This window comes from Hippocampus zosterae, chromosome 1, assembly GCF_025434085.1.
Source record: "Hippocampus zosterae strain Florida chromosome 1, ASM2543408v3, whole genome shotgun sequence".
NCBI lineage: Eukaryota > Metazoa > Chordata > Actinopteri > Syngnathiformes > Syngnathidae > Hippocampus > Hippocampus zosterae.
The window spans coordinates 29017391-29033090 of NC_067451.1; the positions used below are offsets into that span (position 1 = coordinate 29017391).

At 40.5% G+C, this 15700-nt stretch overlaps 3 protein-coding genes across 3 annotated transcripts in view; 1 reads left to right on the plus strand and 2 right to left on the minus strand.

Moving 5' to 3' along the window:
- Window positions 1-15700, minus strand: part of LOC127607514 (sideroflexin-1) — a 204409-nt gene that overhangs the window by 34427 nt on the left and 154282 nt on the right. The gene's annotated exons all lie outside the window — the stretch shown is intronic.
- Window positions 98-3759, minus strand: cetn2 (centrin, EF-hand protein, 2). The gene is made up of 5 exons (XM_052076610.1): window positions 3436-3759; window positions 3197-3358; window positions 2642-2770; window positions 1550-1687; window positions 98-706 (listed from the first exon to the last, which is right to left on the minus strand). Exons 1-5 carry the CDS (start codon window positions 3436-3438, stop codon window positions 617-619), a joined length of 522 nt encoding a protein of 173 aa, XP_051932570.1. The 5' UTR covers window positions 3439-3759; the 3' UTR covers window positions 98-616.
- Window positions 4062-11745, plus strand: nsdhl (NAD(P) dependent steroid dehydrogenase-like). Its single transcript, XM_052075756.1, has 7 exons — window positions 4062-4608; window positions 4706-4867; window positions 6740-6886; window positions 6987-7115; window positions 8679-8821; window positions 10046-10148; window positions 10986-11745. Exons 1-7 carry the CDS (start codon window positions 4588-4590, stop codon window positions 11319-11321), a joined length of 1041 nt encoding a protein of 346 aa, XP_051931716.1. The 5' UTR covers window positions 4062-4587; the 3' UTR covers window positions 11322-11745.

Here is a 15700-nt window from a genome sequence, read left to right on the forward strand (position 1 = left end):
CATACCGTGCTATCCCTTATTTATAACAGCTTCATAATATAAAGATAAAACAACATCAATGGTTAGATATTTATTTTGTCTGTAGCATAAACAGTAGTATTCTTGGATCTTTTTTAATGCACTCTACAATATAGGAACATTGAAAAATACAGACCACAGCAAAACTAGAAACAGCAGGGCATACATCATTTAGAACTATAATGGTGGTCAAGAAAGCATATTCATGGAATTTGAACATGTCACTTTGAGTTTATAAAATCAAGTGGAAACTCAAGATAGTAATACCATTTTAGGTTAAAGAATAAACTGTTCGGACTGATGGACAATCGTTCAAGAATAGACAATGTAAATATCACATAACCTGTCGGAATGAGCTGTGTGAACTGTATTAAAGCAGGCACTGAATTTTTTTTCCTTCCCTCCCCAATGATGACTGTACGGTATAATCTTCACAAAAGTATGCAGCATTCTGAACAAGAGCATCTTAGTCATTAATAGACTTCTTGATAAGATCTAACACAATTCACCTCTTGACCTAATGTAATGCTATGAAATGGGACATTTAAGAGGGGATCAACTCTATAGGCAGCTTTCTTTGTAAAACCATACATTACCATCAGTACAGGCAGGTTTTTTTCATAATCCTTAGGAACTCTTGCTGGTTCACTTCTCCATCGCCATCTCTGTCCGCCTCCTCAATCATTTCCTTCATATCGGAGAATGAGAATAAGTATCAGACTAGCGCTAAGATAATCAAATGGTAGCATCCTGCAAGCATCAACCCAATAAATGCCTATTTGGGGCATATTTTGTTGCCAACGGAGATCTATGAATAGTTGACTCAGCCCAAAAAAATGGTCACAATCGGTTGTACATGCAGCAAAGTACGGTACTACTTTTTGTCTATATGAAGCTCCTCCACTCGCTTCAACATAGTTTCTTGGTGGTATGCCACATGCCGCCGCGCTCCCTTTCTTAACCCAACAAAAATTGTGTGAAATCATGAATCTGAAAGTGAGCGCAGTACTAAGATTCAGCATTTTGAGAATTGTTTACCAAATTTCTTGAAACAAAGATACTTCTTGGTTAGTGATTAATGTAAAAGGCGACCAGTTTGATACACACTCCTGAAATAATATTAATCTAACTGAAGATATTGATCATAATGACTTCTCACAATAGTTATCAACAATGCTTTCACAAGGTAAGAAACTACACTTTATTTCTTAAATTCAGAAGCTCGACGAAATATTTTTTTAAAGTTGTATGTTGTGTGGATGGGGGGGAAATTTTTTTCATTTGACATTTTCAATGGGCCTTGCAATTTTTTTTCATGGCGAGCTAGCTGTTAATTTCTGAACGTTTTAGCTAATATTTAACTCCAGATTGTTTTTGTTAAAGAAGAGTTACAAATAACTCTTGCAATGGCACTCTTTGTTACTTTGAGTGGATGTCTTATGACAAAAAACTGTGCTCATTGCTTCCAACATTTCCCATCTTAACTTTCTCCATCTTCATTTACTGGAAAATCTTGCTACTCTTGGCTTACCTGCAGCTCTTCATCGGTGAGGTTTTCTCCGAGCTCCTTCGCGACTCTCTTGAGATTCTTGAAGGAGATCCTCCCAGTCTCGTCATCATCAAACAGACGGAATGCTTTCAGTATCTCCTCTTTAGAATCCTTCTCGGCCTCAGGTAATGGGAAGAGCAGGTGTTACAAAAGCCTGTCACGTCAATGTGGAAGGCTCACATTAAATAACTATCGAGTTAAGTGAAGCTTTTGAACCTCCTGCTGACCAATGTACATACAAATTAGACATTGAAATGTATCTCTATAGACTGCTGTGCAGTTAAATAAGCTCAGCTGAAACATCCATGGAAATTTGTAAATGTCCTTCGGTAGGTCTGAACATCAATAGGAATAATCGTTCATTTGGGTTTCTTTGAATTACCGATTTATTTTTACTACTGGTAGTACTCAACCGTAATTGAAAAAGATAATTTAGAACATAGTAGTGTGGCCTCAATATTTGAGAAATGATCAGTCCATATAATGCATAGTGGAATGTGCGGTGTTGATGCCGTCTATGCTTTGAATTTACATTAGCCATTCATACATCCATTTTCTAATCTGGCTATCCTCACAAGGGTCACGTGGCATGCTGGAGCCGATCCAGCTGTCTTTGGGCAGCAGGCGGGGTACACCCTGAACTGGTTGCCAGCCAATCATGGACGAACAACCATTCATGCTCACAATCACACCTAAGGACAATTTGGAGTGTTTAATCAGCCTGCCATACATGTTTTTGGAATGTGGGAGGAAACTGGAGTACCCAAAGGAACCCCACGCAGGCACGGGGAGAACATGCAAAGTCCACACAGAAGGCTGGAGCCAGAATCGAACCTCTGCACCGTGGGGCCAATTTGCTAATCACTAGCCCACTGTACTGCTCCATGCTAACCATAACTACTAAAATGTAGTTCAACTACTACTGGATGTACTATTTACCAGTAAGTTCCCTGTTGTAAATTTAACTTGCAATTTTGCAAAAATTTAGTGGATCCACTTTTGTTTCATGTAAATTTCAAAGGGGAATTTTTAAGAATTGTGCAACCAACCAACTCAGTAGGTTTATGTATTCACCATCTTCTGTGTCATCACACCGAGGAAATCACTCAAGGAGATCTTCCCTGTGCCATCCTTGTCCACTTCACCAATCATCTTCTTGATCTCTTCTTTCTTGGGTTCAAAACCCAGAGCTCTCATGGCAACCTTGCAGAGTGAACCGAGCAAAATATGCAAGTTTAATTAATAAACGCCATCAGATTGATGACACAAGTATTGTCTGATAAGATAAGATGAGATATCCTTATCTTATCAGAAGTCTGGGTGACTTTATTTCCGCAACTGCAGATATGGGCGGCTGGGGCCCCAATATGCACGATTGCCTTTTTTTGGGAGAATAATACGAAACAGTTGCTGTTATGTTACAATACGTCAACTACAATTGGAAACTTCAAATTATTGAGGTGGCCACTACTTGAAGAAATGCGATCAGTAAATAGAATTATATTCAACGTGTTTAAAAATGATTTAAAACTGAAAATAGAGTTCTCTTTGGTGTTTAAATGGCGTATAATTCAACTTTTATTTTTAAGCATGTTTCTTCCCCCAGGTCCTGACAGCGGTTCTCTTTACCTTGAGTTCCTTAACATCGATGTATCCAGCGCCATCGGCGTCAAAAAGCTCAAAGGCCTCCCTGATCTCCTGTTTTTGTTCCTCAGTCAGCTCAGGTTTGGGGCTCGTCTTCTTGCGAGGGGGAGGCACCGGCCCCTGCAATGATGGCCTCTTGGCACACGCCTGGTGATCACGCAAACAAGATGAAAACATCTATACTGTCATATTATGCATCATTATCGTGATTAATTTTTACTCACCATCAATTATGTATTTGCCAGGCTGAGCAAATCCGCTATTATCCAATTGTTGTTTTACAGGCTTCGCAGTATCCGTGTGCAGATGAAGGGATAGATTTGTTTTAGTCTCTCTTGGATACAAACATCAATGACACCCCAAAAACTTGAATTTACAACATTTGGGTCGGAACGAATATGTAAATAAACGGGCCGCGATGTTAACATTCCCAGTCATCTGTGTAGCGGCTGTTTGTCGGTGGAGACGTTTGATTTCTAACCCGTTATCCCAGAGAAAGGCGCACGAATCCCCAAATAGCATTGGACAGTAGATCGGGCGCCTTTATTATATCAATCAAACGCACCAGTCGGGGGAAAATATGATTGGCCGTTTGAGGTCACAAGAGGGAAAGAAGTTACTCGATTGGACGGGAAAAACGTATGCCGGAACACCTGTACAAACAATAAAACGTGACAATCTCATTGATTTCACATAGAAGTCATCCATCCATTTTCCGAAACGCTTATACTCACGAGGATCGAGGGCGTCTGGGAGCTGTCTTCGGGCAGTAGGCGGGTACAGACTGAACTGTTTGCCAGCCAATCGCAGGGCACACATAGTCGAACAACCATTTGCACTCACAATTTTCAGTTACCAAATAACCGTCATGATTAGATGGATTTTTTAATTGCAAATATTCCGTCACTTGTTGCTGTGCCGGGATGCACGCTGGTCAATCTAAGGCAGTATAATTCAATAACATAGCAATAAACCCTGTCTTTATGTTTATTGTTTTAAAAGAACGTCAGAGTTGCAACTAATTACGAAAATGTGGTTCTGACATTCAAATAAACAAGCATTTTCCAAATGAATGGCATTCCATTTGTGGCGGCTGGTTCAACTGGAGAGACGGAAGACGTATCAGATTGGTCCAAATTGTGGCGTTCTTTTACGTTAGCTCTATGTGATTGGCTAGTACACTCTGCCATTCCCTTGCTGCCCAATGAATGGTAAGAACGCACTCTGCTGATTTAGTCAGTCAGGTACTTGCACACATGGAACTTGTCCAAATGTTAACTTATACAAAGCGTCACGCACTCATTTGTGGTCGTCTGTTGTGTGTGTTTTAAAATTCAATACCACACAACTACACTTTTACTTTTTCTGTGCTGACTATGGCCACGCGTGTTCGACCGGTGAGTTGTTTGTTTCAAACCATTGTTTGTTTCTCTAATCAAAGTTTTTACACCATTGATGTTCAGCGATGACCAGACCTCGTCCTCTGTCTTTCAGAGTAGTAAACGCTGTGCCGTAATCGGGGGCTCGGGTTTCCTGGGAAGGCACCTAGTGGAGAAGCTCGTGGAGCGTGGCTACACAGTGTCGGTGTTTGACATCCGCCAGAACTTCGAGATGCCCGGCGTCACCTTCTATCAGGGAGACCTCTGCGATTTGCAGGTGAGGGCTCCATCCTGTGTTGCAGACTGCATTGGACTGCTCAGGGAGAACACTTCAAACCTCATCCATGCTAAATCAAGATCAATCGACTCTTTTGGTTTCCCATAAAAAAGCTACTCGTAAAGATACGAAGCCTAATGTCTGACATAATTTGGCACAAATGGCAATGCACAAGATCACAATGTTCAAATACACACTCACCACCTCCAGCCACATCTTTAAGTACACTAACATGACCACATTTACAAAAACAAAGCTGATTAACCCTGTTTTTCATTTAACTAATGATTATTGTATGGGGCAGCACAGTGAAAAATGTGTAGAGCATGAACAGTATATTAGGATATTCTATACTCTTGGAGCCAACTTGAATTAAAAAAAAAGGTCGCTGCGATTGACCGGCAACCAGTCCATGGCATACCTGTCAACTTTTCGGAGCGCCAACCTGTATAAACTACCAAAAAAATCCTTATAAAGAGAAAAAAATCCTTATAACATACCAAAGCATTTTATATGTCAAAATAACGGCAGAAAAAACACGAAATTTTCCATTATATTTATTGTAGATCTCCATAATACAATGTCTGGTTAATGTCTAATCATCATTCTACTTAGTGGCATTACTGTGTTCAGAGTTGTATTCCTGCATTACTTTTTTCACCAACTCCAAATGCTGACCCAACGGCTCGAAGTTACAGCATCCATTCATATTTACTTTGGAAATGAAAGCATTCAAGTAGACTAGCACCATTCTGGGTAAAGGCAAACGGAACTACCTGTTGGGGGGGGGGGGGGGGGGGCGGAAATTTTTAGAATCCATATGATTTGTGCCATACGGCCATATACGTAAGATTCACCACAAAATCCGTATGAACTATGGCTAAACCGTATGAGTTGACAGGTATGCCATGGTGTACCCCATTTCTTATCCAAAGTCACCTGGGAGAGACAACAGCTCACCTGTGACCCTCACGGGCATATGCGCTGTAGCAAGTCAGGGTTTTTGTAGATCCTTAAAAAGTCTTAAAAGACATTGAATCCATGAAACTAAAAACAAGGGCTTAACTGGCGTGAACCCTTTCAGTGACAGCGGTTACTACAGTGGACAGTTTATTGTGTTATCAGGTTCCAGATTATCGTTATTGGTGCATGAGAGGGTTAATATGTCATACATCAATCTTTGCAAAAAATGTTAAAACAGAAGTATGATTTTTAGGATTGTAAATAATCGAAAAGCTAAAAAAAAGAAGCAAAAATAAACTTTCTTTAAAAAGTAATGAACCAAATTTCTCTTCTGGCAGCATCATGCACACAACCATGAGCGTGGTATTAGCAAAAGAGTGATGTGGTGTTAGTTGGGTCTCCTTAATGCAGGTGCATGTCATGTATGTACTGCAGCAACTTTGGACAACATACTATAAGACATTAGGATTTGGGAACACTGTGAAGTTCATTTTAGTTTCGTTTTCAAATGGAATTGAAAGATTTTGTGTTGAATTTAAGACGCCACAAGCTGTCGGAACCCTTGGAAAATGTTTGGAGGAATGGGTTTTTATTGTCATTGTAGTTTGTAGCTGTGTAGAACTACATTGCATCATGCTCGCAGTGGTTTCGAATATTTTGATTATTTTAATTCAGCTACATGGCAGGGGCCCGTGCAATATTCAAAACAGCTCTTGGTAAAATGCAGTGCCGTTCTGCACCAGCTTCAACTATCAGCCCACAAAATAAACATTGTTGAATCTCAGTCATTCAAAGCTTATCACTACTATCTTTCTGTCGCTTTTTTAATGGATCTCATTCATATTTAAGATTGCAGTGTGTCAAGAAGTCACATATCCCCCAAATATCCTTTGTGTCATTTTCCTCCAGGCTCTGCTGCCAACACTGAAGGATGTGTCTCTGGTGTTCCACTGTGCCTCTCCATCACCCGGTAGTGACAACAGGGAGCTGTTTGAGAGGGTCAACATTCAGGGCACGAACACTGTCATTCAGGCCTGCACTGAAGTTGGAGTACAGGTGAGACAAGTGGGATAAGAGGTCATCGGTTTTGTAGGTCTCAGACTAGATGGGCGGTGAAGTACAAGGGTTTCTGCTTTTTTGTTGATGTTGTCGTCAGAAATTGGTGTTGACGAGTAGTGCCAGTGTGGTGTTTGAGGGCTCTGACATTAAGAATGGGAGAGAAGATTTACCCTACGCCAAGAAGCCTATTGACTACTACACCGAGACCAAGATCAAGCAAGAGAAGGTAGAGTGACCTGTTGAATTTAGCTTGCCCCTTTTCAACATTTTTTCATGATGATGTGATGTCATGGGCATTGACAGCAGACATGCTGCCATGGGTGGGATGTCAAAAGCTCAATGGCGTTGCTCTCTTGAGCTATTCGCGAGCTTGGTACAGGGCACATCCACAATGCTTTGGAAGCAGACTAGCATCTCTCCAACATTTCATTGATGGGGAAAACAAGTGAGCATTTAATACCAGGGTTTTCCTAACATAGGCATTACCGAATCCATTTTGTCGTGCACAGTGGCAAATACTAAATGAACATTTGACATGGCCCATGTGATTTTCCTGCTTTGTGCGACTTTCTCCACTGGGTTGTCAGGCAGGAAAAAAATTGGAATGAACAAATGAAATTCTTCCACCAACACATATTTAGTATGAAACAAAATGGACAAAACGCCAAATGAAATATTTGCAATTAAAATTGTATAAATAATTGAATTAAAATGCAGCGATGAATGAAGACACGCATATGGGGTGAATTGTGTTTTCTTTGTGTTCTGTGTTTTGGTTCTGAATCTGGTGATGGGATTCTGTCGCAATGCAATTATTTACTGAATTTTGACTTTCCTACCGCATCAAGCTTATTCCATACCAGATCACGTGCCAAAATCCTGAACATTTTAACTGGAACGAAACATGCTGTACTTGTGGATAGTGATGACACAACACTCAATCTCTAAATCTCTCATAAAATCATGAACGAATGTTCACCTTTCATTGAATATCTGAGGGGATGGATCCTTCATGTTATATTACTGCTAAACAAACACAAAAAAAAAAACATCACTGAAACTTGTGTTCGGGTCACGTGAGTCACAAATTATAGGTGAAAAAGACAAAGTTATTAAAATATCCACCAGCCTTCTAAATGATTCCAGATTTTGATTGATTGTTGAATTCCCTTTCCCAACAATACCTGTTTTGTTGTTTCGGAGATATGAGGAGTCAAAGGAAGGTGGCACCACCCCTTTTTGACGAACATATTAAAATTCGGTGGGCCGTAGCTCCTTAACGCCTGCTCCGATTGAGCCGACAATTTGAAATTTAATCTTGTCCCATCGCTTTCGACAAGTACAGCAAGTTTCATGATAATCAAATTCGGCTTGGTTAAACCCACTGGGTGATTTGGTATGGAATGGCACATTATTGATAGACTCCAGCACATTCAGTTGCGCAACAATCACAGAATTATGATGTACTTTGTGCCCATTCAAAATTGCGATGAAAACACGAAATGCTTCCAACCAGTGTATTTGAGTCATAATAGTAGCGAACATGATTTGCAGAATAATGGAAGCAGTAGAGTACCTTGCTCTGGAGCATTTCAGTGTTTTGTGCCCATTTCAAATCAAACTTGGGACCTTTTGATCACTTGTATCGATGCTCCTTTTCATCCAACATCAATTAAAAAAAACAAACCTTGAACACTCTAGTTAAAAATAGTGTCATCCTTGAGCAATTGCCTTCACTCACACCAATGCATATTTTCTCACATTGCGTATTTGCATGTTTGTGTCCAAGTTGGTCCTGGAGGCTTGTGACAAGAAGAAGGGTTTCCTCACCGTTGCCATCCGTCCCCATGGCATCTTCGGACCTCGGGACCCGCAGCTGGTCCCGATCCTGGTGGATACAGCTCGCAGGGGCAAGATGAAGTTCATCATTGGGTGAGTCTGAGTCAAAGGATACCGAGTTATCCAAAGCCTCATCCATACATGATATTATCCATCCATTTGTTTTCTAATTCGCTTATTCTCACGAAGGTCGCGGGCGTGCTGGAGCCCATTACGCGATATTATTCTGAATTAATTTATTTGTATACCTGTGAAATGCTGCTGTGGAAACCCTAACTGTAGAATTTTGTGACAACAAAGACAAATTATTTCTTGCTCTGTCGCTGGCGTGTTTGACAGCTGCGTTATCAGTATAGCCATCCGCGATGCTTGTGGAACTGCACCCACCTGTTTGAAGGCTGCACAGATAACACGGTTTATCGAATGTTCTCAAAAACATGCATCTCTTAGTACATACACGGCATAGCTGCGCTACTGTTCGTTATTTAATATAATATGTGATTGAAAGTAGAAATGCTTTTTTTCACATTTTAACACCATTCCCCCGTGTCTTAATAACACACCTGTGACATTCTTTCGTCACATTACCCCAAGGATCAAGAATTATATCACGTCACACTTGCTATTTCTTCCTGAAATTATATTTTTCACCCCTGCCCTATACACTGATAAGCCAATTGGCTTATGTTACCATGATGACCAGTGGCATAGCCCTGCCATTTCGCTTGAGTGACTTATGTTGGTGGGAGCAAAGGCTAAAATATGATGGAACAAAAGCCAGTGGCCTTGAAGAAAAAAGCATTTCTTTTTTTACTCGTAGAGGCAGCATTTCCTACACTGCACTGTGTGCATGTGGCACTCGGGCATTCAAAGTAATACCGCAAGCAATTGTGAAATCCATGTCACACTGAAAGCATCAGTGCGAATGAGACCTCATCAGTGGTGGAGAACAAGGGCCTACTGTTTTTATTTCCCGGGTTTTCGCTGCAGCAAAGTGGAGACTGTGGAGTGTAATACTACAGTGACAGGGGAAGCCCATTTTTGGGCTGCATTTCTGTACCTGTTACAATGGTACACACCCTTAAGGCATTTTCAGGTTGACCTCTCGCTCATAATAGTAGTTCATAATACTTGATGATTTACATATTGATTAGGTGGAGTTTTTGCCTTTGAGCTAATCCAACGTGTCAAGGAGGAGAGATTTCCACTGCTCCCCCAACTAAAGATCACGGTGTCATTGTGTTTTGGCTTTCTAAAAATAAAATGAAACTAAAAGCATTGTCCCAGTTGTGGTGTTTTATTTCATGTGTTTTCCAGGGATGGCACCAACCTGGTGGATTTCACCTTTGTGGAGAACGTTGTTCACGGCCACATCCTGGCTGCTGAGTACTTGAGGCCGGACTCTCCAATATGTGGAAAGGTCAGTAGAGGGAAAAAAAAAATCTGAAAACATGCATACTAGTTATTCCCAAATACAATGTGCTGGGAGATGTTTATTTGATATGAGTTGCAGTTGGGACATTATCCAATTTCACATATTGGATCCAAAAATTATTCCCTCCAAATGTGCCTTTGTTCTTATAAGTCAGCGATGTGTAGTGAGCTGCTGAAGAATTAAGTGCTATTTCACTAGATGGACTACAGAATACAGTAAAATTCCCTTCATTTGGGGTTATTGGTTCGAATTATAATAAAAATAATAATAATACATTTTATTTGTGGGCGCCTTTCTAGAAACTCAAGGAATTCCCACTCTTTTATTTAAAAAAAAAAAAAAAACTTCCTGCAGTATGTGTTTAATTCCACTGTCAGCCACTTGTTTTACCCCAAATTTAAAAGAAGAGTGAAAACAGGAGGTATTTCAAGTTCAGTCTAGTTTCTGCCCCAGATTCATTCAGTTTTAAAGCCTTTGTAATCCGGCTTTTTATGCCCCTTAAAGGTACAACTATGGGTTCATTTATAATGTGCGTCTTTGGGCATATTTATTGATGTATGATGGCTTTTTGGGGGAGTTTGCTTAAACAAGCCCCATGGAATACAGTCAGAAGGAAATTTGCGAGGAGATATAGACCATATCATTATTAATTCAATAGGCATGCTTTTTGGGTCATTTTTGTTTGGTCGTCTGTTATGAGATCTCTCTCATGTAAAATACTGTTTGTGTCTTGACTCAGTAAAGTTAGGGACACACTGCTGTATACCATGTTTGCAGCAGCCTACTGCAATAAATCAGAATCTTATGTTTTGTTTTCACCAGCCATATCATATCACCAACGATGAACCGGTTCGGTTTTGGGACTTCATGTCAGAGATGTTGGTCGGTCTGGGTTACGCCGCTCCGCGCTATCATCTGCCCTACATGTTCGTGTACGGCCTGGCCCTTCTGCTTTGGCTTCTCTCTCTGGTGCTGCGCCCCCTGATGACCTTCAAACCTACCTTTACGCCGATGAGAGTGGCCCTGGCCGGAACCCACCACTACTACAGCTGTGAGCGAGCCAAACGGGACATGGGCTATAAGCCGCTGGTTGACCTCAAGGAGGGGATCAAACGCACCGTCCAAAGCTATCCTCATCTCAGACAGAATGCAAAATAGGCAGGTATCAGTAACAATAATAGTTAAGGCACATGGACTGAATGGGCAAATCCAAACGGACGCCATTTCCAACCACCTTCCAGGTGAAAAGCCTGTTCGTGCCTTTTCAGCTGTCATGTAACATTTATACCAGCAGATGGCAGCAGGCTCTGCCTGCATTCCAACACCTTGGCAATCCAAAGAGCCAAGTCACTCAAACTCCGGTTCTCGGAGCTCGGCTCCGCTTTCCTGCCAGTTTTCCATCTCTCCCTGCTGCAACATACTTGATTCAAATGATCAAGATCGTTACCAGGCTCCTGCGGAGCTTCTTCATCATTTGAGTCGGGTGTGTTGCAGCAGCGAGGGAGGGAAAGCATTCAGGAAAGCTCCCTTCGAGGACCAGACTTTAACCCCTACGAACTAAATGCAAAATCAATGTAAAATATTGATGTTGGAAATTATGTGTATTCAAACTGTAAGGGTGGAATGAATTCATCAACACTGCTTAATACTGAATTATTTAATTTTTGTCTTAGAAAACTGAACATCGCTCTCTTTCTTAGGCCACATTTTTGATGCATCTCGTGTTGGATCTCGGTCGATTTTGGAAGTGTTGTTTCAGGGGTGGCCATTGGTGGCTTTTGTTTCTTGCGCACACAGTCCATCCATCTATCCATTATCTGTGCTGCTTATCGTCACGAGAGACGCGGGACGCACGCAGTCGTCTGAAGAAAAAGGAGAAAAAAAAGTTCAACGTGCATGCTCACACAGTTCCCTAGTGTGCACCCAAATTGCGTTTCTAATTTGGAATTGTAGTGAGAGTGCTGCCCAAAGCAAAATTCCACGAAGAAACCTATGGTATGTCTGTATTTTTTGCAGCAGGGAATAGAAGTGGCTTTAAAAAACTGTCTTCAATTTCATCTGACACTCTTCGTAATGAATTACAACGCAGATTTTCTTGTCTTTTACTGCCCATTTTCACTTATACTAAGATTCCTGCAGCCAAGCTTGAAATGAAAGCTTGAAAGCCTCCTTTTTGGAGGCTTGTTCCCCAAGGAGAGAAATCAAACGTGTACCTTACTTCATTCAATACAATGAAATGAATGTAATAATTCTGATGATTATTTTTGTAAAGTTAATAAATGGAAAAATCTTGCATTGCAATCCAAGTATTGGACTGTCTGAATATTGTATTTCAGCAAATTTGGACAAAAATGTTCAGCCCAAGAGTCTCTGGGACTCAAATGTGCTCACATTCCTCATGTGTTGCCATAACATCAGCATGTACAGTACATAAAATAATGACAAAACCCCCAACAGGCAATAAGAATTTATTACAACGGATGTGAATCAAAAAGGCCTTTGTCATGATGAGTGTGTGTGAAAACAACTCACAAGATTTTGATGAATTTTGGGTCTTGAGCCAAACTTGGGAGAAACTCTACCAAAAAAAAAAAAAAGACAAAAAGTAATTTTGGCTAAAAATTGAGACGTTGAATACATGTATTTGTCATCTCTGTGAAGTGATCCTGACATTTTTACATAGCACCATATCTCCTGTTGCTCTCCTGCAGGGATTTCCCACCATTGTCTTGTGGTGGGAAATCATCCATATCAACTTTATTGGTCCGAAATTGACCTACAACCAAAAACGTGATATTTGTCGATCAATGCAGCAGGAAATTATGTAGTTTCCCTTAATTGGTCAGAAAATCTTTGCCGACAAATAAATGTGTCTTTGTTAATCCAACCACGGCAGTGGCATCTTTTAGGAGACGCAACCCAGTTCGCATTCAAATAACTGAATAATACCTTGGTGTTCAATGAAGCACGCCCAGATTGCACAATCAGTCAAATCATCATTTCGGCATTGTGACATTTTTGTTTGGTGCTGTGGCATGTCATTTTTCCAATGTCAGTTTAGTAAAAGTTGGGGAAGACTGCTCTCGTCGATGCTGTAAATTCAGGGTATCCGACTTGTTTTCATCACCGGTCACGTTGTAGTTTTGGCTGCCCTCGGGACTGGTTACAATGGTAAAACCACATAAATGTATAATCGCTAGGTGCGCTGAAAATAATAGTTGGGAACATTCAGCGGTTTTCAGGTCACGGTTCTATTCACGTCGGGGACATTTAAGGAGCAAAATGCAAAGCAAACCACTTGTTTTGTGAAAACAAGAACAGAGTTAATGACGTATACACGACAACGGCAGATTAAATTGATTTCTTTTTAGGAAAGTGTATCATTAATAGCTTTTCTGTCTTGGAAATGAAATGATGCAGGCAAGTGCTACAGTACCAATTATGCCTTTTGTTGTTGCTTTGGATTTTTCCACCCTTTGTGGAACTAATTAAGGTTATCTCATTTGGACTGCACTTTTTTTTTTTTGGGCCGTGTTATTTACATTCGTGAGTTAAATTCAAAGCACATCATCCATCGTGAAATCTGCTGACCAGATGCTGAGCTGCACTGTGTTTGTTTATGGAATAAACGTGTGGCTAGATTGTGAGGCGATTAGGCTTTTTGTCCCTTTCTTATATGTGCTCTTCGGGCAACCCTAATGATCACTCCTTCAAATGACATCTTTATGATAGAGCAGAAGTTGTGGAAAAATTGTGGCACGCCTTCAGTGGCCCCAAATGATGTGGCGGTCCAGATCTGGCTCCTCTGCTTAAGTTTGACACCTGTGCCGGATTGCAACATGTTGAGATTCTTCTCGTTACTTTCATTGATTCTTGAATACGTTTGTTGCCTTGGTGACATTCGAGTCAAATACTTGGCATTCTTTTTGCCTTTTTCTGAACCAACCATACGTCATCTTGATTGACTGCCGGAGGCGCAGTCCCTGGCCAAGGCCGTCAAACTGGTTTGTCGCTGACGGGGACGAAAAGGGAGACGGATTTGGCTAAGACAATAGACCCAAGCATTTACATATGTAAGTCGAGTGAAACTTTGCCTGCGTTCCCCGTCGGACTGCGGTCTTGTTATGCAATGGATTCACACCCTCTTCAACTCAAAGTTTTTCTCAGAACATGATTATCTTTTCAAGTGTTGGTAGAAACAACAGTTACAAAACAATACATCTTTTTTTGTACTGCTGAAGACATGTGGTGTCATTACAGGCCTCCGTTTGCTTTTTGGATTTTTACCTTGCCATGTGTTGCATACCTGTCAACTTTTCAGAGCGCCAACCTGTATAAACTACCAAAAAATCCTTATAAAGAGCAAAAAATATACTGAAGCATTTTATATCAAAATAACGGCAGAAAAAACCCACGAAATGTTCCATGATATTTATTGTAGATCTCCATAATACAATGTCTGGTTAATGTCTAATCATCATTCTACTTAGTGGCATTACTGTGTTCAGAGTTGTATTCCTGCGTTACTTTTTTCACTCCAAATCATTTGGAGTTGGTGGGAACCCCCCCCCCCCCCCCCCCCCCGGAAATTTTCAGAATCCGTATGATTTGTGCGATACGGCCATATACGTAAGATTCACCACAAAATCCGTATGAACTATGGCTAAACCGTATGAGTTGACAGGTATGCTGTTGTGATGCTTGAAGTACTCAGTCGCAATCGGTACTTACATAAAAGTACAGATACCTGTGTTGAAAAAACTGATTAAACACCTGTCTTGAAGATAAAGTAAAAGAAAAATAGGGCCGAAGTTGAAAAGTAATTTTCACTGTCAATTATACACAATAATGTACCCATCTTTATAACCTGTGCACACAAAATTATTTCCCCCTGCTACTTGTGTTGTCTCAAAGCTTGTTAGCGTTGGCTTGACCTTTATACGATCAACAATGGCTCTGCTAACACGGACAGACTAATTTATCATAATGCTACTATATATAAAAGGTCCACCTGATCTAGATGTGCTTTTGCAGCATAGATGGAGAAGTTTTTACCTTCACCATAAGCCATTTTAGTTTCCAACAACATCAATAATTGTCTTGAATCAGGCCAAAGATGGACACCGTTTTGCTTCTCCGAATCTCTGACATCATTGTTGTTAATTCTCCCTGGCTCAGCCATGTTGCTACTGTGACTGTGTTTTTCAAATGCAAGTTCAAAATAAAGTCACTCAGTATTGTCTGATTATGTAAAGTCATCTACAATCCTCAAACAAGTGACCTTCCTTCTTCTGTAGCTGTGGCTGTACAGCAATACCCTATTGAATACATTTCAAGTGAACCCCGAAAGATCACGCATGCTACTAATTGACAAAGATAAAACCGAAGAACATTTTCACTGTAATTATAGTTAGTTTTAAAAAGGTAGGTTATTTTTTGTTTGTTTTCAATTTTTTTGAAAGCCTTTTCATTGTATTTATTTATTTTAGTTTTTGTTATTTCATAATGATAACCTGGCTAAGGAGAAGAGAATGCCG

Bases quoted from the DNA above. Each gene is read 5' to 3' on its own strand.
- nsdhl (XM_052075756.1), top strand. From the start codon at position 4,588: ATGGCCACGCGTGTTCGACCG. The intron at 4,868-6,739 runs GTGAGGGCTCCA...ATTTTCCTCCAG, and splicing joins GAGACCTCTGCGATTTGCAG to GCTCTGCTGCCAACACTGAA. The intron at 7,116-8,678 runs GTAGAGTGACCT...TTTGTGTCCAAG, and splicing joins CCAAGATCAAGCAAGAGAAG to TTGGTCCTGGAGGCTTGTGA.
- cetn2 (XM_052076610.1), bottom strand. The intron at 1,688-2,641 runs GTGAATACATAA...CCATTACCTGAG, and splicing joins GTGTGATGACACAGAAGATG to GCCGAGAAGGATTCTAAAGA. The intron at 707-1,549 runs GTAAGCCAAGAG...TCCGATATGAAG, and splicing joins TCACCGATGAAGAGCTGCAG to GAAATGATTGAGGAGGCGGA.